Source organism: Doryrhamphus excisus, chromosome 15 (assembly GCF_030265055.1).
Source record: "Doryrhamphus excisus isolate RoL2022-K1 chromosome 15, RoL_Dexc_1.0, whole genome shotgun sequence".
Taxonomy (NCBI): Eukaryota; Metazoa; Chordata; class Actinopteri; order Syngnathiformes; family Syngnathidae; genus Doryrhamphus; species Doryrhamphus excisus.
The window spans coordinates 11,007,257-11,028,742 of NC_080480.1; the positions used below are offsets into that span (position 1 = coordinate 11,007,257).

Sequence of the window (21,486 nt, forward strand, 5' to 3'; positions counted from 1 at the left end):
TATAATAAATATATTTATTACTCATTTAACACATCCACTTTTCATCTTTTACGTCAGACGAACAAGGAGCAGGGCGCAAGGAGGCAGGTTGAGATCATCTGAAGTCTTTGCATCAAGACAATATGGAAAGTCAGGAATTCCATTCGGTTAGTTAAAATCAGGATATACAGTCACGGCCATCTTTATTTAACCAGATCACAGAACTCTGTAAAGAAAAAGAAGAATATTAAGAGCGTTATTTCCAAGCACAACATGCATGGACTTAGATGAGTGCATATACAACATTAATAGTGATTTCAGCACTAGATAGTGGACAGCTCCCTCTGGCTGCTGTCATCTGCTCTTGGCTAATTTAAAATTTAAAAATGTAGAAGGGGCGGCACGGCGGACGAGTGGTTAGCGCGCAGACCTGACAGCTAGGAGACCAGGGTTCAATTCCACCCTTCACCCTCGGCCATCTCTGTGTGGAGTTTGCATGTTCTCCCCGTGCATGCGTGGGTTTTCTCCAGGTACTCCGGTTTCCTCCCACATTCCAAAAACATGCTAGGTTAATTGGCGACTCCAAATTGTCCATAGGTATGAATGTGAGTGTGAATGGTTGTTTGTCTATATGTGCCCTGTGATTGGCTGGCGACCAGTCCAGGGTGTACCCCGCCTCTCGCCTGAAGACAGCTGGGATAGGCTCCAGCACCCCCGCGACCCTCGTGAGGAAAAGCGGTAGAAAATGAATGAATGAATGAATGAAATGTAGAAGGGGTGGGGCATGAAGAAAACAATATTATTTATTACATTTTTTTTGTTCCTCAGTATTGAGGACTTTTATAGACTCCTACTGTCCAGTCTAATCTGCTGGGGATATTTATCTGTGCCAGAGAGCTTATGAAAAAAATGCACTTCCCCTCTAAGTTTGCCAATGAAGACATTTCAGGGACTCCCTCTCATCCCTTTTATCTGATGGCCATATTTGTCAGCAAAATTATACATGCAACAAATACAACCGTGACCCGTGCATGAATCTTAACAAGGTGTAAAGTTACCTTCTATCCCAATCTTGCCATCACCATCTCTATCTCCTGCAACCATCAGACTCTTGGTTTCAGCCACAGTCAGCTCCCTTGCGCCAGGAGAGAAATTCTGAAGGAAGAGTCTAATGGGGTAATAAAAAAATAATCAATCATAGAATCTGATCAACTGCTCTTAAAAAAACACGACATTTTTATCATTTTCTACTACAAATCCATCTTAATCCCTCCCTATGGCAATGCTTAGTCACCAAGCCGCCCCTCCGTATTAATTAATAGCATTCAAAGAGCTTGAGGGCTCTCACGTGCACATCACATGCACAAATGAATCTAACTGTGCCATGCTTATTTAAGGCCCTAAGCCACTCATGCTTGCACACTTACTTTAGCTCCTCCTCTTCAATGAATCCACTCTTGTCCTGGTCCAGGACTGTGAAGACATTTCTCCAGTTTGCTTGGGATGAGTCGGCCAGTCCCACTTGTGCAAAGAAAGTTTTGTAGTCGAATGTGCCCGGAGCTGCGTAGATAGGCATATAAAGAGGCAATCATTGAAGTATATCTATGTATATAAAAGCGGCAAGGAGAGATGTCGTGTTGACTCATTCGCTCAGATGACTTTCACTCTCCAACCCTTGACATTTACCAATATTCAGCCTGTAGTAGTCTTTTACCATTAAAGGTTATTACATCATTCCACGGACACAAACAAAGCAAGATGACAACATTGCCCATGGCTGTAATGCAAACTTAAATGTTCACATCCATTCATTTGAAATTAAAACATTTGAACAATCCAAGAAGTATTGGAATGTTAGTCCCGGTTCCCATCGATACTCGCAACACAATACCCAAGCCACAAAGCCACATAGCCATCTACCGTTTGACGCCCCTGCACAACCTGAAGCACCCCAGATCATGATGGTGACCCCCCCCTCAGGTGGGCTCTACTTGTCATGCCGGGACCTTTTCTAATCAGAAAATTTCTTCTACCTTTCAATGTCCCATGTTTGGTGCTCTTATGCAAATTCCAAACGAGCAATTCTGTGGGAGGTGTGGCCTTTGTTCTTAAAACACTTATCTCTCAGCGGCGTTGGTTATTGGACTGCACTCGGCACAGTGACAACATTCATTTGGACCAAGGACCTCCCGTCCCCCTTCTTAACGGACTGCCAAACGAATCCTTCAGCTCAGGGCCAGTGTCTACTACTTTATTTCTTTGTTCTATAACCCTGAGGATCCTTTAAGACAGGGGTCTCAAACATGCGGCCCGTGGGCCAAATGTGGGCCGCAGGACACTAGTTTGAGGCCCCCGCCTTGATATAAAAGTTTAATGTTAGTGCAGCCCGCACAAGTTTGATATGGATGCTGTATGGTATCATGTACCCAGAAAAAAATTATTACGTTTGATTAATGTTCATGTTAAAGGTTAAATAACTGTTAATAGTTATCCTCCCTATCCGTGTGGAAGTGGTAAGTTTTTGGCTATTTAAGTTTAAAGGAAATAACTTGAAGGCTACCGTTTAGGTCGCTAGCTCTCAAGTTTGCGAGTTAGCATGTGTCTCAAGACCCTGCAGTTGCGCAATATGTTGTAAATAAAAAGAGTATAAATGTGACTATAGTCGTGTTTTGTCATGTCAACAGGGCTCTAATAATGCTTTGTTAATTATAATCTGAAAAAATATATATATTTTTTTTTATTATTTGCTGTTATTATTTATTACTGATTGGTTGATTTTCTTTATTCTTGATTTGTTTATTCATTTTTCTTATTTTGTGTAGAAAAATAAAAAGTAAGATATTTGAGAACAGTGGAATGTTTTATCAGAGCTTTTATTGTAGAAAATCGGAACCAAAGCAAAGTTTATTCATTTTTCTGTTTTTAATAAATGCGTTTTTTTTTGTTTTTTTTTTGGAAAACCCAGTCTCACCCAGACCCGAGCTCCAGTGGCCCCCAAGTAAACTCAGTTTGAGACCCCTGCTTTAAGACGTTTAAAATGACTATCTTAGAGAGGCGTTGCTTATGCAGCTCAACAATACCTCACTCCCATCTATTCTTTCTTTGTCCTGTGTAATGTATTCAACATAAATGCAACCCCAAATTGTTCAAACCCTGGCCGAATATAGAGTTTAATTTTTTTTTGTTAATTGAAAATTTGTTAATATCTCTAACACACCATTTTTGCCACTTTCTTTTTCATATCAAGTCAAGTTTTGAGCGAAAGTGAATCTTCATTTAATGATATAATAATCGTTTATCTGGAAATGACACACAAAAGTAAAACAATACATACTAAAATGCTATGAAATAGGTAAACAACATACAGCTTTATAACGAATACAATCGAGTGGCCAATCAGAAATATGACAATAATGAACAAGATGGTCAATGGTCAGTGGTACCAGCCATTAAAATGAACAGGAAACTGAAGAAACAAGGCTGGTCTAAAAAAAGTTTCACTTCATATGCAAATTATTACATTACTACTTTGGCTTGCCTCATGCAAACAGTTGCTGATGACATTAGATTTTGCCAAAGGCACTGCTAGTGGTCATTCGTTGCAACACTTTGAGCAGACATGCAATCATAACTTGATAAATAATGAAGATTTGTGCTGTTCTGCACGGATTGTGTTAACATAAAAGCTCTCTGTTGTCACATAGTAGTTTGGTCACCTGCAGACTTACCCCAATAAGAATCAAGAGTGCCTCATCTTATACTTTATCATCAAATATTGCAATCTTGATGAGCGTGCAAAAGTACAGGGTTTGCTTCTCTTGTGCATGAGTGGCTGAAGAGTGACTCACCTTGACATGCCTGGACGGCAGCCTTGATGTCCTGGTCTCTCAACATCCCTGCAAATGCCATGGTGCTCTCTCTCTTTCTCTCTTCTTGCCTGGGGGAGACACCCACATGCACGCACCGGTCACAGTGAAGTGAAAGTCTGTAAAGATGCTTAAATGGTCAGATTTTCTAACCAAACACAGTGAAGGTATGAAGGCACTCAGGATGATCCATCTTTTTCCACACTTTTCATTGCATTTCTTTTTTTTTTATTCCCATTACTTCCTTTCCCTTATATGCATTTTAACATCCCTTCAGAGCATAAACAAGCTACAAACACAACATGCATCAGGCAAGCATTGATGTGAATCAAAAAGCAGCGACTCACCGTTCCTCAGACAATGTTTTTGTCCGCACTGTTGTCTCTTCTTTGCACCTCCAAACCACTCTCTTCGTAGGTCTCTGATGCTTTGTGCAAAGACTAAACCTGGCGCATCTTGTCATCAAACCCAAGGAGGAACCCCCACCCCCCCACCCCTGACCTCCATCCTTCCCCACAGAATGCATCCTCCTCCTCCTCCACCTCCTCCTCCATCAGTTACTCAGAGCAGAACTACCTCACACTTGTTTTTTTTTTTAACTCGCAGAAATGATGACCATGCTGTAGAACTAATTTATTGGTGGAATTCTCATGGCATGTGCAAGTCTTCTTTGAATTAAAAATGGTAAAGGGTTGTATTTAAGATGCCTGTTTATAATCTTAAGTCATTAAAAGTTTGTTTGCAATGGTGGATGCCAAGTAAGGAAAGTAAATCCCTTATTATGACACATTGGGAGTCCAGTTATTTGATATCTAAAATATGCAAATTTGTGTATTTCAGTATTTAAGCAGTATCCATCCAATCCTGATACCTAAAAACTTGAATGTAGCAATGATTTAATGTGTAGGAGTACAACAAAGTACAGTTGGAATGTTGACTTGACTTGCAAAGCAAATATTGTGGCTAATGTTGGCATTTCTGAGTATAAAAACAGAAAACATAATATTTCACCATAATCGCCTTTCAACGTGCATGTTTACACGTACATCTAACAGTTATAATACATACTAATAAAACAACAGTATCTCAAAGTGATGTATTTCTATAGCAAATAATAACCATGCTGGTTCGGCTGGTCGTATCTGTTCGACAGTGCCAGTATGCCCTACAGTGATTGGCTATAAGGACTGTCAATCACGTGCCGGTGAACGCCTGATTTTGTGATGTGACGTCGGAAGGAAATATGGCGCTTTGGAGGGATGAGTTTCATGATAGTCAGGTTTGATTTAAACATGCTACTTGTTTGAATAACGTCAAAAGCGGGCTTAAAGAAAATATGTCCGGCCGGAAGCGGTGGTCGCCCCTTTTGTCAGAATGGACAACGGGACGGTGCTTTTCGTAGCCGTGTTTGTTGTTAGCTAGCTAATACTGTTACCACGGACATGCTAGCTGAAGCTAGCTGGCTAATTGGACGGCTAAACAGTAAGATAATGCTTCTTAACGATATAATATTAACCAATGGTTGAAACACTCTACTCAGCATCATACCTGCCATTTCTTGTTTACGACGACACTCCGACTGTCTAGCTTCTTGTTAGCTAAGCCAGGAGGATGAAGACCCGTCCTGGATGTGTTTTGTTGCTGGGCAATGCCATTTTTCTGTCGGCATGCTGGCTGGCTCAAGGAGCTCCTGTTCAGTTTCACCATAGAGCAGGTAAGACAACATACTTGTGTGAATTATTGTCAAATACCTGTTTGTTCACTAAACATGACAGTCAATCTGTCTAGCCGTGTTAGCTTGTAGCATTAGTGAATGTTAACGCTAACAAGCCAACTGAGCAGGGTACCTACAAGCCAATAAAGACGCTTACTTGATAAACAGTTGCCACGATTCCTGACATTGCTATATGGATTACTAATGCCTCCAAGAAACTGCAGTATAGCTCACTGTAACTACAAGCACTACAGCTAACATTTGACGTGTATTATACATGTCATACAGTATGACATAACACAGTAGATCAGGGCGATATACTATATTATACCTGTAGACACATTTTCAGCATGCTACAGACTTGAGACCAAACCTCTCTTTTAATGTCAGCACAAGGGAGAAACCAAAATTACATTAAAAAAATTAGAATATCACGAAAAAGTCCAATATTTTTTGTCAGTCATTTCAGAATGTGAAACCCATTCATTATACAGAGTGCAACATTTCAGATTGTGGCTTTCAGATAATTAAAACCCCAAAATTGTCTCAGAAAAAATGCACAAGATCAATTAAAAAATAATGTAAACAAAAATGTCAGAATTCTGACATGTTTTTTTTCTCCATGCACACAGTACTTGTTGGGGCCTCCTTTTGCATGAATTACTGCATCAATGCAGCCTGACATGGAAGCAATCAGCGTGTGGCACTGCTCAGGTGTAATGGAAGCCCAGGCTGCTTTGATTGCAGCCTTCAGGTCATCCACATTGTCTGTTGTCTCTCATCTTCCTCTTGACAATACCCCACAGATTCTCTATGGGGTTCAGATCTTGTGAGTTTGCTGGCCGATTCAGCACACTAACACCATGGTTATTGAACCAGCTTTTGGTACCTTTGACAGTGTGGGCAGGTGCCAAGTAGTGCTGGAAAATGGAATGGGCATCTCCATAACGTTTGTCAGCAGAAGGAAGCATGAAGTACTCTTAAAATTTCCTGGTAGATGGTTGTGTTGACTGTGCACTTCAGAAAACACAGTGGACCAACACCAGCAAAAAACAGTAGTCAGAGATCATCTATATGACAGGACCTACTGCAAAAACACAAACACTACATTACAGGCATGCTGTGCTGTTTTTCAGTATCTGCAACAAAAATGCGAGTCAACGATTCTCTATATGGAAGAACCTACTGTTTTTAAGGACATACAGTAGAAATGCTGGTCAGAGATATTTTCTATGATGGGATTGCTGTGTTGTTTTCAAGGAATGACTCAGACTTACATTACAGAAGTGCACCCCTGTTGTTACAGATTTGCAGCAAAAACACTCGCCAACCTTCCTTTATGAGAAAAGAGCTCAGCTCCTGTCTTTAAAGACCTACAGCAAAATATGCTAGTCAAAGACCTTTTCTATAATGGGAGTGTACTGCTGTTTTAAGGGCCTACTGCAAAAATACTGAGCAGAGATCCTGTATATGTTATTTGTGCTCTGCTGTTTTTAAGGATCTGCTGCTAAAATGCCAGTCAAAGATCCTAGAGTAAAGGTGAATATTTTATAATAAAGCTGCTAATGTATAACTGCCACCCGCATTCCATGTTTATCAGCCTTGGTCAATTATTAGCAACAGTGTTGTTTGCTCAATCATCATACAGCATACCGGAAGAAGATGTTGGAATAGTTTTCAATGGTTTTATGACATTGCAAACCTGTCCTTTGCCCAACTCAGCCTACATGTTGTTGACCTGAATGCAACACATGATACATGAAAATTTATGTAAATGAGGGTCATTGTTCAGTGTTCTCTGTGAAGTCCCGCTGAACATGGTAATTTTTATTTTATTTTTTTATTAGAAACTTGACTGTGACAGTAACATATCTACACTGTTAGTCAGGTTGAATATTGGGGGTGTACCCTGCATCTCGCCCGAAGACAGCTGGGATAGGCTCCAGCACACCGGTAGAAAATGAATGAAAATGAATGAATGAATGAATTTTAGGTCTGGGCTCTGGCTGGGTATATGCTTGTGTTTATCATGCCTGAAATTTCTTTAGCGTCTCCATTGACTGCTATTTTGCTAAACTTAAGCTAAAATAATATAATTTTTGTAGAAGATTATTTCCCGAATTTCCAGATTTTTTGCATACCTGAACTTGCACGTCCTCAAATAAATGATACATTGTGCTTCCTCACTATTTTGAAGAGCCCATCCAGACAACAGCACGGTTTATTCCTTATGTAACATTGCACTATTGTAACTACCAGCGAGGAAAAATGTGCAAAATTGGGTCAGCCCCACCTCTGTTGTATGAATACCTTACTGAAATATGCAGCAGTAACAAAATAAGCGCTGGCAGCTCCTTTCCATATTTGTCCCCAAATCTAGCTGTCATATGGTGGACTCTTCCAAGTCATCATCTGAAGCCATTACTCAGAAAAAGGCTTAACACAGGACAACTCGGCCATGTGCGTATGTAAAAATATTCTCCACCAGAATCTTTTTATTTGGTTTTCAACTCTATTGTCACTTGACACTTGATGTGGAGACCGTTTTTTTTTTTTTTTTTTAATTCAAGTAGACTTTGTCATGTGACCACTCCACATTGCTGCATGTTATGTTTTTGGACTTTAACCTCACTTGACACATGATGTAATATGTTACTTTAATGCTTTAAGTTGTTTAATCTATCATATAGCCAAAAATGTTGAGGACAACTGCAGGCTAACATCACATCTTTGTGACTTGTCATATGAAGAGTGTCAAATAGTTGTTCTTTCTCCGTAAACTGTCAGCAGCCTTGATATTTTACTACTGAGTGTAAGTTTAACTCAAGCACGCGGTTTTATGCCTCATAAACCAGTAGCTTGTGTTCCTTTACTTTGTGAATGTCACTTAAAGAGATCAGGTGTGCTCAAGAACCTTTTTTAAATTAAAATGCCAACATTTTCCCTTTCATTGATGATTTAAGGGAACGACTTCTGTGTGCAGTGTGACTGAGACTGATTAAGTGTTTGAGTAGTGATAAAGTGATCTCATTAGATGGCATCAAATTAAAGGTCTTTAAAAAGCTTGCATGCTTTCATTGTGGCTGCAGAAAGCAAGCTGCTTAGGGGCAAAAGGCTGCGTGACGAATTTGTTTTGATCTTAAAGGAAATGATGAAGGAATCTAATCTAAATATATCAGTATAAACTCAATTATATTTGATTGTAGTTGACACATACAATACGCTTCAAACATTGTTTATTTCACACCCGCTATTTGTTAGGAATTTCTAATAGTTTATCCCACCCAATTTACAGGATGTACCTTGTTCAGATACTTTGATCCTGAAAAAAGTTCAAGAATACACTTGCTCCATGTGGACAGAAGTATTGGGTCAGTCTGACATTGCATTGTCCCCCCCTTTTGTGTGTATATATAATGATGACATACACACATTAAGTCAAAGCTGCCAGAATGAGAGCTTGACTCTAACATCTTTTGACGATTGACTCAGTGCATCAAAGAGTGACAGCCGGTCACATCTTTCAAATGGGCAGTGATATTTGGAAGGTGGGCCAAGATGGACACAGTCAGAGAACTTGCTGACAGGTCAAAACTTGCCTCAAGAATATTTGGACTACCAGTATCCTGTTGTTTTATATTTGTCACGATGCTTTTCTCATGCAGTATGATGGACAAATACTGGGTGTGTCACGAAACACTCGACTCACTAGACTAGACGATGCACAAGATTGGGTCCATGAAAATGAGATGAGACAAGATGTTAAAATTAATTTTCAGGAAAGTATGATGAACAAATATGAAACATATTTTCACAAAACAATGCATGTGCATTTTGAAATATTTGTGGTGCCACAAATTGATGCTAAACAGTATTATCGTCAACATTTTTTTTTGCAGTGCTTTTCAAACTGGGTGGCGCTTGCGTCTGAGGGCCCGGTGTGCAGTGATACCATGAATACTTCATCATTAACCTTTTAGGTGCCAGAATTATTTCAAAATGTTGTAGCTTGAACATGTTTAAAGATAAATGCATACTGTAAATGAGGAAAAAATCATCAGTATGGCTTGTGTTTTAGGCTGCCGGTTCCTTATCTTTAAATCGGGAGGCTGCGGTTAGTGTTTGTTATGAGATTCCGCCACGATGGAGCAGTCTATCGGGGAAACACTTCCTTACATGAACGTTCCTTCTCACAATGACATCATTTCATTGACATTATGACCAATTCCGTGATTCCTTTAACACAGAAATCCTAAAGACCTACGTTGGGTTGCAAGCATCTTTGTCCCACTTCACTTTTACCTTGTATTTCTCCTCATGAATTTCTATTCTTTTGCTGTGTGTGTATGGTAGACCCGCATGCATAAGGCAATATAGGGAGGCCAGCAAAATTGTCAAATTTCTTGTGTTGATTAATAATTCATTAATAATAATTAATAGTAGTGTTTATTGTAATAGTATTTATATGAGCCACTCTGCAACACACCTAAAAAATACTATTTGATAGTATGTGTAAGTTGGTATATTACTGGGTGGCTTGCATGGCTTCCATCTGCTCTGTCTTTTGAAAGCGCTGAGCTAACAGCATCCTACTCTTGTTGCACCATCAGCTATTTCAAGGTACACAAACTCCACCACCATCGTCTCCAAGAGGAGTGGGGTGGAGCATGTTTACCCACAATCAGCCTGGATAAACCTGAAAGTGAAACCTGTTACTACAGTCTGTCCATCTGTATTCATTGTTGAAAAATGTTCCTGTCGTGAAACACTTAAAAGCGATGACTTAAAAGTGAATGATCCAACATCTTCATTGCCCTTTTTTTCTGACATTGCAGACAGAGGCTCAGACGACCCATTGTATGTGTCCCTCTACCTGTCTCTGACGGTGTCCCTGACAGCACTGGTGGTCCTGGTGGTGGTGTTGGTGAACTGTGTGACCTGCTGCAAGGAGAGGGAAATCAACTTCAAGGTAGGAGTCTCAGGAGGCACTTAGTCTGACCATGGTTGGCCAAAATGTCCAGTACGCAATATGGCGTTACATTAAAGCAGATCAAGATTAACACCTGTACTGCCTGTGAATATTCTCATTCACCCAGGTATTATATGGGTGAATGAGAATATTCTCATTCACCCATTTATTCTCATGGCATTCAATCGATGGCAACTGGACTGTTCAGGTTGTCCTAGAAGAAGCGCCTCTCATCCAAGCAAGCTTCATTAGTTCATGCTGAAAGACTAGGTGGGACACACACCAGTTTGACTAGATAGGACAGATCTAGTCTGAGAGCTTGGTGCAAGATCCAGTCTGAAGGAGGAAGCAGGTCCACACAGGGATAGTTGGCTCCTTAGTGGTGTCAAATGACACTTGTTCGGATACAATACAGTAAGGCCAATGTCTACCAATGATGGTCGTTTGGCTGGTATCAGAGGTTGGTACACCCCATACCCAAAAAGACAGTTTGGTGTACTGTATGCTGTCCGGTGCAGTAAGGAATTCACTGATTTCTACATTGGGGAAACCAAGCAGTCACTGAGCAGGCCTATGGCACAATGCCTAAGAATTAGCCCGTACGCTTTGGGCTAATACAGGAAAAGACCAGACCTTCATTTCAAAGAGAGAGCACGTTTTTGAGGACGAAAATGAACACATTCCATACAGTGAAGAAATATGGTTTGAAAGAGGGGTGAGGGAAGCCATCTACGTTAAGGTTGAGAAGGCATCTTTGAACGGGGTGAGGTTGTTGACACCACTAAAGAGCCAACTATTCCTGTCTGGACCTGCCTCTTCCTTTAGAGGATAAATAGATTGGATCCTGCACCTATCTAGTCTGACTGGTGTAGGTCCCACCTAGTCCTTTTGCATGGACTGGTGAAGTTTGCTCAGATGAGAGGCGAAATGCCTTTGAGACAAACTGAACAGTCCAGTTGGGATTGATTGAATGATCACCTTTTAATATTTGGAGACTGTATAGTGACTGCAAGAGAGTTGTCTTATATGACCTGAGTTCTCTAATATTAGCGACTGCTTTTGAAATTTCTTGATGCAGGAGTTCGAAGATCACTTTGACGATGAAATTGACTTCACCCCGCCAGCGGAGGACACACCGTCTATGCAGTCACCTGCGGAGGTGTATACCCTCGCTGTCTCCCCTGTGGCCTTGCCTGGACCCCCGCACCTCCAACCTAATGCGCCCATCACAGGTTGGAGAACAGGCAGAGATGTTCTTTCCTTCCATGGTGGTTTCATTTATAATTACAACATTGAGACTGTGGTTTGATTCACAGGGGGATCCACAGGCTTCCAGATAGCCCGACATAGTCTGAGTTACATCCAAGAGATTGGCAATGGGTGGTTTGGCCAGGTAAGACCCTTTACATATAGTAAGCAAGTTTGCCTGAATATAAGAAATTGAACATTTATTCAATAAGAAGATAAGATGAACCTAATTGAAGGACCTTTTACAAAGCATGTATCTGGACTGCGGTAAAAAGCTGGTTTTGTATTAACAGGTGATTCTGAGTGAAATCTACACGGATCCAGGTGGCACCAGAGTGGTAGTAAAGGAGCTAAAAGCTAATGCAAATGCCAAGGAGCAGAATGACTTCCTGCAGCAGGCGGATCCTTATAGGTGAATGTCTATTTGAAAATATCATATAATCATTTTAATTGACAATCAACAATGTTTTTCCATTTTATTTTGTCCTCAGGGTATTGCAACACCCAAACATCCTCCAGTGCCTTGGACAGTGTGTTGAAGCGATTCCCTTCCTGCTTGTTTTTGAGTACTGTGAAATGGTGAGTGTCATATATTGTTTGTAGAACCCTGTAAACTGTTAAGAGGTCCTTAAAATAGGTCAGCTTCCGAAAAACTGCAGTATTTTTTCAGAAAAGTAAACTGTTGAGTGCACCTGAATACAATATGCACATACATAGGCCACATTTGTTTTTTGGGGACGATATTTACACAGAAAGACATGCTATAAACCTTGCAATCCTACCTACACTCTGTGTTCTTGGCGTCACTCGTTCGTGAGAGAGAAGAGTTGAATGAGATGTTTTATTCTAGTTCAACAGCTGCTGCAGTCTAAGCAGAGGCTGTAGTAATTCTACACTTGATCAAATTACTTAAGATTTGTCAGATCACACATGATTGCAGTATATGACATTGATATTAGTGCAGACTTCGCTACTCCAATTCACTACTTCCTGAATCTGCACTGTAAGCATAATGGGGACTGTGTTCTTTTAGCCATACATTAGCCGCATCATTGTTTAAGCTGCAAGGTTGAAAGTATGTGGTGAAAAATGTAGTGGTTTGGAGTCTGAAATTTACCGTACATTACAAATACGAAACGTATTTCCTATTTTTTTAAACCCTTTGAAAAGACAGATGTTTACATTTCTCCACTCTTTGTTCATTGACAAAAAACAAAACAAGGCTAAGGTGAAAACACAAATACACAAACTTATTTTCGTAACTTGAATAAAGAGCACACTTCTATCATTTCGGTAACAAGGCACCCTTGCAGAAAATGCTAACAGGTGAGACATTTTACTGCATGATTTCAATGGAAAAATGTACAAATTTATTTTTTATGCTACTTAAGCCTCACTAGGGTCGCATGGATATATTGGAGTCTAGCTGACTTTTGTCAAGGCTAACTACTAAATAAAGCTGTCTTTGGGCTGGAGGCAGAGTATAACCTGGACTGGTTGCCAGCCCATTGCAGTCAATGAAGGACATTTTCAGCTTATTCCACTGACTAAATGATCAGTGGTTATCACTGTTGGTGAGAGTGCGAACTGTTCATTCATAGCTGATTATTTCATCACTTGAGAACTGGTCTTCTCAGTCTACCACATTCACAAATTCATCAGACAGGTCCTGTTAAAATCCAGTCCTGAAAGCTTGCATAGCTGACCTGCCCTATTGACCATCTGGACTACTCGGGGCCCGCTGTCTGAATCCTGAATTAGACCTTCTATTTAAATTAACATACGGCTACGTCATGGCAGCTGATTTATTTCCTGTTTCTCTTTTTCTATTCTTGGTGGGCTGGACCCTTCCTCTGAGTAGCTGCTGCCGCCTCCTCCAATGCACCCACCGCACCTCCTCCCTCCTCCTGTCACATAGCTCATCTAAGCCTGACACTTCTCACATTCCCACCTCAACCCAGTAAAGCAACAAGCTCCATTTACGCTCCTCCAGTGTCGACACGAGCAGTTGCTGTGTTTGTGCATTTTTATGGCCGGCGACTTGTGTACTTTGGAGACTTGTTTAGTTCAGATATTAGCAAACTAAACAAAAACTACACCATGTTCTGTATACAGCAGCCAGGTATGGTGTTGTTCACCTTAATAGCAGTGGATCATGGCACTCAAGTAACAGCTAAATGTTATCTTGTGTGTGAGTGTATACATGGAGTTTGCACAACCTGCTCAAAGAGGGGTGACATACTGAAGCCTATTTTAGTGACTGTTTGACGTGTTCATATCGACTCTGACTATTTGAATAGAGAGTTCCGCACTACAAATGACTAACCATGTCCGACCCAGCGACGTGCCCAGCAGGTTCCGGTTCAGCCCCACCCCATGCTCAGACATTGCATCACGTTGCTGGGCATGATTATATTATCAGGTTCCCGGCCCTGGCTGGTGTCCTGGCACTGTGGTCACCCAGCCAGCTCTAGTTAAGTCTCTTGACAGGAGAGGGAATGACGCCTACCAGCATGTGTGTGTGTCATTAGACTCTGTTAATGTTTGAGTAGAGCATATTCACTCAACATTACATATATCAGTTTTGATTGACAGTGTCAGATAGCTATTAAAAACATACTTTATTCATTCATTCATTTTCTACCACTTATCCTCACGAGGGTCGCGGGGGTGCTGGAGCCTATCCCAGCTGTTTTTGGGCGCAAGGCGGTGTACACCCTGGACTGTTCGCCAGCCAATCACAGGGCACATATGGGCAAACAACCATTCACACTCACATTCATACATATGGACAATTTGGAGTCGGCAATTAACCTGGTATGTTTTTGGAATGTGGGAAGAAGCCGGAGTCCTGGGAGAAAACCCACGCATGCACGGGAAGAACATGCAAACTCCACACAGAGATGGCCGAGGGTGGAATCGAACTCGGGTGTACTAGCTGTGTGGCCTGCGTGCTAACAACTCGACTGCCGTGCAGCCCAAAACAGTTTATTATTGTGTTAGTGTTACACATAGTTATAAATAATTAAGAAATAAAGGTACATACATGACATAAATCAAGAAGGAAATGTACTTTGTATAATGCCCATGACTGAGCTAAATATGATACATGTGAGTCTGGATATTTGCACAACATTAACATTTCTGACCAAGGACGAAGTGAGAGGAAGAATAGAAAATACACTTTCTGTGCAACTTTTGGGAAAGTCACACACACGTCTCAATCTGCGTCAGACGACCATGTAAGGACGGCCGAACAAAGCCGCAAGTTCCGGAAAAAGCACATTATTATTATTATTATTATTATTATTATTATTATTATTATTATTGAAGCATAAAGAGCCTAAACATAAATTTTGGGCTTTAAACATAGTCAGTGCAGCTAGAAATGCACTAATAGCCACAGCACCACGTAATATTCAGCACACAATATCATCAAGGTTAAACACTCTTAATGCACAGCATAATCATCAAACACACTTGTTAATATAATGCACACAGTGCAATAAACGATTGTATGCTGTTGTCTCCTTTTTACTGCACTGTACTCCCTGCACTGTTCAGGGCTGTTCACATGAGGTGTTCAGGCACATTTTGTGGCCACATGTTGCTCCGTGTCCGTCATGCTGTTTTTAATTTTTATTCACATTTTTATTCACATACCCTTACAACTTGCTGTACCCCACATTGGGAACGTAGGTCTTGGGGTAATCCAGCTCTGTTCCAAGCCACTAAAAACTACAATAATCATAGGAGCTATGTACTAGCTAATAAAATACCTGTGGATGCTCATTCAAACAAGCTTATAATAATAGGTTATATTGCAGGTTCAGACCCATGTCACTTGTCCGCCACATGTTGAAACATGTAGCAATGCGACACTGCAGCCGCACAAATGCAGAAAAGACAGCATACGGTGACGTTTATCCCTGACAGCTTGGTGATTGATGGTGGTTTTTCCTCCCCATATCACCCGTGCAAGGTAACCCTGACTCAAAGCATTTTAGACATCAAAATACATTAGGCAACTGGTGCTGGGGCCACAGAATGTCACATACCACATACTGTGTGAGTGACAGCCTCTAATGTATGCATCTCCTGTCTTGACAGTGGGACGTAGTTGGGCTCCCTCACTGGTTCAGAGCGTCTGGAACCATTTTTGTGTCAATGTGATGACTTGACGCCATTGGAAACACATTGTTGGACCCCCCAATTTGTGTGGTCACTCATAGGTTATATTTTATCAGCCACATCGGATCTCACCCTCTCTAGTCCTAATCAGCTGCTGTTGAGGCGTCATAAATAAATATACATCCACAGCATATCACTTACCAAATATCAATTTTAGCTCTTCTGTGAATCCTGCTTCCCAGAGATTTGTTTTTGCTTAGGTCAAAGTGATTTAGACTATCAAGACTCGGCTTGAACATTCCACGGGCGGAGGGGTCTGATCACAAGTGGGCATCCTTTTGAAGCACGTTGTTTCACACCTGATGTGAATGTGTCCCCATGCGTCTCTAGTGGTCCCTGATGATTGCTTCTCATTACCCTGTTAAATATGTCAACACATACTTTCATTATGAAAAATCAGGACAGGGGACACCCACTGTCAAAAGTCGGCACAAAATTGTGTTGCATACTTTCAGACAAACATGGCAAAACAGTATCAACCAAAACGTCTTTGCAGGGGTCTTGTAAAACTTGAAGGATGTCTGCGTGGTAGCATGTGTCCCAAGCATTTTGAGCACAACTCACAGGGGATGCCGCAAAAGTCCCTCAGAGCATCTTTATTTTCCCACAAGTGTACAGGTTATCACTTTCAAAGATTTAATTTACCGTTTTTCACTTTGCATGAGGCAGTCTGCTGGAAATGTATGCGGAGAACGAACAACACATGACCTATTCTGATATACGACACATTTGTGATAGTGTGTATCTCCAAGGGATTGTCACACACAGTGGAAAAAGCCAGCTTGCGGGATCCGAGAACCGGAATACTTATCACCCCTTCATGCCATGTCTACAACAGTCTACTACCTTAGACTGTGCTGTTAGCCACTGACTGCTCTTGATCCCCCATTCCTAAAGAAGGCCGTAGAGAGGGAAGCCCCTCTAGACGTGCACCCTCGGTAACGGCATGTGATTCGACATTTGTAACAAAAGCGCCTCATGACTGGTGTGTACTCGGTATGTTCTTAACTCATTCCTCAGGGAGATTTTCTTTGCTCACTAATCGCCTTCACTGCACACACTCATAATGTAACGTAATGTACTTGAATACACTGTGGTTGCAGGTTAGGAAGAAAGAAACTATTATCTGCATTCGCGAACAACAATCCCTGGTGACAACACCTTGTGGTGTGTCAGTACACTGTAAGCCCTCCAGGACTCATGTAAACCACAAAAACACATTTAATACAATACCTTTGTAGCTTTACCTCAATACAGGTAAAGCTAGTGCCCAAAATAAATGTTTTTATTGACTTCTGTGATGGGACAGTTGCTGAATTCATGTTTGACATGTTTCTTCATGGGTTGGCTTTCTTTTCTTTCACTTGTGAGCCCTTAAATCTGGACTGTTCACTGAGATGACACTAAATGGAGTTGAGAGGACAGGAACTGATTAACTTACTGCCCCCATGTGGCAGCCTCTGCACAGTGCATCTACTATAATATGCACAGGTTACTGCAATGCAACTCCTCGCTAAAATGTTCTGCTTAATGTTAACATATATGGGTGAGACATATTGATTTTGGGTTGTGTGTGTTTTTGCAGGGGGATTTGCGAGGCTATCTGTCTCAGCAGGTCTGTACCTTCAGAAGTTCTGAAATGCTCCAGCTGCAACGGATGGCCTGTGAAATCGCTGCCGGTATCGCTCATCTTCACAAATACAACTTCCTGCACAGGTAGGACTACCAGCATACTAGAGTTGTTTCAGACTAGCTTAGAGTAGTCTTTGGGAGAATGCACCTTCCTATTCAGTACAGTGAGGACAGAAACACAGTGTGACATTTTGACTCTCTTCCATTCCCGGTTTTATTATTTAGATCACAAAGATGATGTATTCGGTTAATTCAACAAAGCTGTTTTTTTAGGATTAGCATATATGAAATGTGGTCCTACGTTAATGTGCAATTTTTATGCACTATGTCAATGAGAATCTAACATTATATGGCTTATAATCACAATATATGCTGCTTTAGTGCTGTCATCCCAGTGTTTTCCAAAAATGGTTTGTCCAGAGGAGAGGTGGCGTTTCTTTAGCTGCAATGAGCACTTCATGCCTCCGCCGCCAGCAAGCAGCAGGCTACACAGCGGGTGGGAGGGGGTGTCGGGAACTTGCGGCTCATGGTAACATACGATGTTCAGCTCATCGGCTCTATTTGCATGCTCGGAATAAGCTCGGGGGGCTCCAATTACACAGCTCTGATGCATTGCCACAGTGTCAGCTGTCTGCTGCCAGGAGGCATATGATGATTCTGCTCTTTGCATGTAAAAGGATAGCCTGATTTTTTTTTTTTAGTTGTGTTTTAATCCTTGTTACAACTCAAAGGGAGTTCTCTGAGAGGTTCCTACAAGTGAAGTAGTTGAGTGTGCAATCCTGAAAATGTTTAGACGGCAGTGAACATTTAGTGGTCATGCTGTGCTGTAAATAACTTTCAGTAACTATTAGTTTGTTATTGAATTCCCAAGCAACTGAATGGTATTAAAAATCTATGTATGTAACGAAATATAGCATTATTTGTGTAAAATCTGTGCTGTTATTCAGTGCTTTGAGAGAGATTGCCACCATACCACCAACCTACCTTTTAGGGTTAACATTTAGGCCCCATTTCCTACTGTGTTTCCCAGTATCGGGCACACGGCCAACTGCAGTGGATCGCGGACAAGAGGGGTTTAAAATAAATAACCATTTATCTTCCAGAGGTTTCACTCGCTTTGACACACTAGCTGAGCCATGTGCACACAAGAACACTGGTGTCAGCAGTGTTTGTCATTAGATGGTGCAGGTTTTAAATGGTGCCTGCTAAATGTTTCCTGTGTGATTCCATGTCAGTTTAATTAATGCACAAAGAGAGAAAGGGAGTCACAAAGTGTTATATGTTGCACTCTCCTGGCAACAGCACAAATAGTTTGCACAGGCTGTATTTCCCTCAAGAAAGAATATCCTGCTACTGTATGCATGAGTCAGGAATAGAACCTGTGCATGTCTTGTTGCAGGGCGAAAGAGACAAGCCTCCTTTGCCTTCAGAGTCTTACTCCTTGTTCTTGTAGTGGCTTAATTTGTAAAGTTTAAAAATGCACACATCATCTGCACATTTTATTAATAACCCATCTTGTCCATGTGTTTGTGTTTCAGTGATTTATCTCTGAGGAACTGCTACCTGACGGCCGATCTCACAGTCAAAGTGGGGGACTATGGAATCGGGCCTTATGCATATAAAGTAAGAAACTTGACTGTTTTCAATCTGGAATGACTGCTTATGTTCTTCCATGCTTCCATGCCCTGCGTCTTAGTCATACAGTCAGTGTGTAACACAAGCCACATAGTCCCATTGTGGTGCAGGCGAGAAACACACTGCCTAACAAACGGGGCTCAACAACAAAGATTCCCTGACTTAACAGAGGTTGAGCCTGTAAATCTGGCAAGTTGAGTAATTGAAGTGCTAAAAAAACAACAAAACAATAATGGAATTCCTGACTAACAGTTCACATGGTGAATTAATTGCGCATGTCTAAAAAAAGTTAACATTAGAATATGCAGGTGTTTGCCTGCCATCAATTGTATAATTCAGTGGTGACGTGACAAGCTGGGCTAACCGCGCCAAGGCCCCTGCTGTCTGCAGCGTTCCTTAAATTCTGCTGATGTGTCACTTTGAATTTAATACTCCTAAGATAAGGTCACCCGGTGAGTCTATTTCTGTTGAGGTTGGTGAGTCAGTGAGCGTGCATTGCCTGCACCAGAGCATAAATCACTTTTGCAGGCTAATAAACTCTTTTGTGTTGTCGTCTTTGTGAAATCATGCTATGATCATTTTCTCTTGTCACTATAGGAGGATTACATCATCACAGAGGACGATGTATTTGCGCCCCTTCGCTGGTTGGCTCCTGAACTTGTGGGGGAGCGCCATGGGGGTGTTGTCACGATGGAGCATACGAAGGCCAGCAATGTTTGGTGGGTATAGAATATATCTCACTGGCATGTCTGGAAGTGACTGTGGGTTGAATTGAATGACATCATTCTGTGAGACTAGGAAGGTCAAACAATTCTTAGATCTATTACCAGTTTGTTTAACATCTAACCAGAAGCCATATACTGTATAGTTCTCATGGAAGTGCCCCTCTAAATCCAATCCGTCCATCAATATGCAACCCATTCAAATAGCAGTCTAGTGTGTGTAATGTCATGGCACTAGGTAAGTGGCTGTGAGCAGTACTGTGTAGACTGTAGACAGTCTCCTTGGCCAAATGCTTCCCGCTCATAAATTGCAATGTTACGCAAGGTAGCTCTTGTTACAAGAGTCTGTGTGAATAGAGACATGTCAAAATAAAGAGCGACTTTGCTCTTCATTAGGTAATGGTTTAAGTTTGGCACCTCCTAGCCCTACATGCTACGTCAGTCATTCAGTGCATTTTATGAAGCTTGATGAAGCTTCATGTTTCCTGTCAGATGGAGCCTATTAGCAGGTTGAAACATGAAGTCTTAACTCTGTAATTAAGGAAGACTGTTGCTGAGTTTGCTCTGGAATCCACGCATTGCAAAAGTCCAACCACTAGAGGTCAGCAAAGGATAGTTTTTCTTCCATAGCTTTACACTTCCCAGCAGTTCCAACAACTGTCTCTTGTCCTTACTTTGGTTTTGTAGGGCATTGGGGGTCACTCTATGGGAGCTTTTTGAGAATACTGGTCAGCCATATCCACACCTGTCTGACCGGGAGGTTCTCAATCATGTGATCAAGGAGCAACAAGTCAAACTCTTCAAGCCACAGCTGGAGCTTCCGTATTCGGACAGATGGTGAGTGTATTTAATATGTGTTAATAATATTCAGTGTATGGAGAGAAATATGTCGACATATTGCTAGAACAAAAAAAAAAATCTAATCACACTGTATTTTTTTCAGTCCCTTGTTAATTGTGTTTGTTTCCAGACCCAACCGCAATAAGTGAATTTCTGTGAAATAGGATGCATTATTAATAAATGAAATATTTTTGTAGTTCAAGCACAGGAAAACCTGCTTATGTCTGTCTAAATATGTCTTCTACCAATGTTACAACTCTGTAGACATTAAATAAATCACTTTTGCAGTCCTATTCGTTATTATTTACATAAGAAAAACGCGTATTAATTACTTCATAAAGTAATTTTAGTTACTTAAACATAATAAACATCCATGTTGTATTCTGTCCTCTTGGACAAATGCAGCAGGTCAAGCACAAATGCAAATAAATGGGCGAAACTTCCCCTTTGCTCACCTTCCTTCTCCAACTCCGCCTCTTTCCCCGCCCACTGTACATGTCAAATCACGAAGGTCTTTGGCTATGCCTGCTGGGGGATGCTGATGGTGGTGGAAGAGGGAGACTGACCTGAATACAGGCATACCCTGAGAATTAACCGCTCGTAGACCGAATTTTGCCTCTTAATGGAAAGCATTACATTAGAAAATGAATATTGCACGACTGTATTTGGACAAAGGCCTTCTCTTTCTAG

At 41.2% G+C, this 21,486-nt stretch overlaps 2 protein-coding genes across 4 annotated transcripts in view; one reads left to right on the top strand and one right to left on the bottom strand.

The window, feature by feature from the left end:
* LOC131103542 (parvalbumin beta-like) lies at positions 1–5,585 on the bottom strand. 3 transcript variants are annotated; one of them, XM_058049888.1, is made up of 5 exons: positions 5,394–5,585; positions 3,828–3,964; positions 1,407–1,539; positions 1,038–1,147; positions 1–205 (listed from the first exon to the last, which is right to left on the bottom strand). In XM_058049888.1, the coding sequence occupies exons 2-5, from the start codon at positions 3,886–3,888 to the stop codon at positions 183–185; spliced, it is 327 nt and encodes a 108-aa protein (XP_057905871.1). In that variant the 5' UTR covers positions 3,889–3,964; positions 5,394–5,585; the 3' UTR covers positions 1–182. The 3 variants fall into 3 exon arrangements, with proteins under 3 accessions (XP_057905871.1, XP_057905870.1, XP_057905869.1); XM_058049887.1 differs by having other exon boundaries at positions 3,828–3,916; positions 5,394–5,583; XM_058049886.1 differs by lacking the exon at positions 5,394–5,585 and adding an exon at positions 4,193–4,307 and having other exon boundaries at positions 3,828–3,916.
* Positions 5,068–21,486, top strand: part of lmtk2 (lemur tyrosine kinase 2) — a 22,742-nt gene continuing 6,323 nt past the window's right edge. Inside the window, exons 1-11 of the mRNA XM_058049877.1 lie at positions 5,068–5,327; positions 5,433–5,559; positions 10,395–10,528; positions 11,607–11,760; positions 11,845–11,921; positions 12,070–12,188; positions 12,268–12,355; positions 17,553–17,683; positions 19,138–19,222; positions 19,832–19,953; positions 20,644–20,793. Of these exons, the coding sequence (XP_057905860.1) occupies positions 5,457–5,559; positions 10,395–10,528; positions 11,607–11,760; positions 11,845–11,921; positions 12,070–12,188; positions 12,268–12,355; positions 17,553–17,683; positions 19,138–19,222; positions 19,832–19,953; positions 20,644–20,793 (1,163 nt within the window). The 5' untranslated portion in view covers positions 5,068–5,327; positions 5,433–5,456. The remainder of the gene's footprint in view (positions 5,328–5,432; positions 5,560–10,394; positions 10,529–11,606; positions 11,761–11,844; positions 11,922–12,069; positions 12,189–12,267; positions 12,356–17,552; positions 17,684–19,137; positions 19,223–19,831; positions 19,954–20,643; positions 20,794–21,486) is intronic.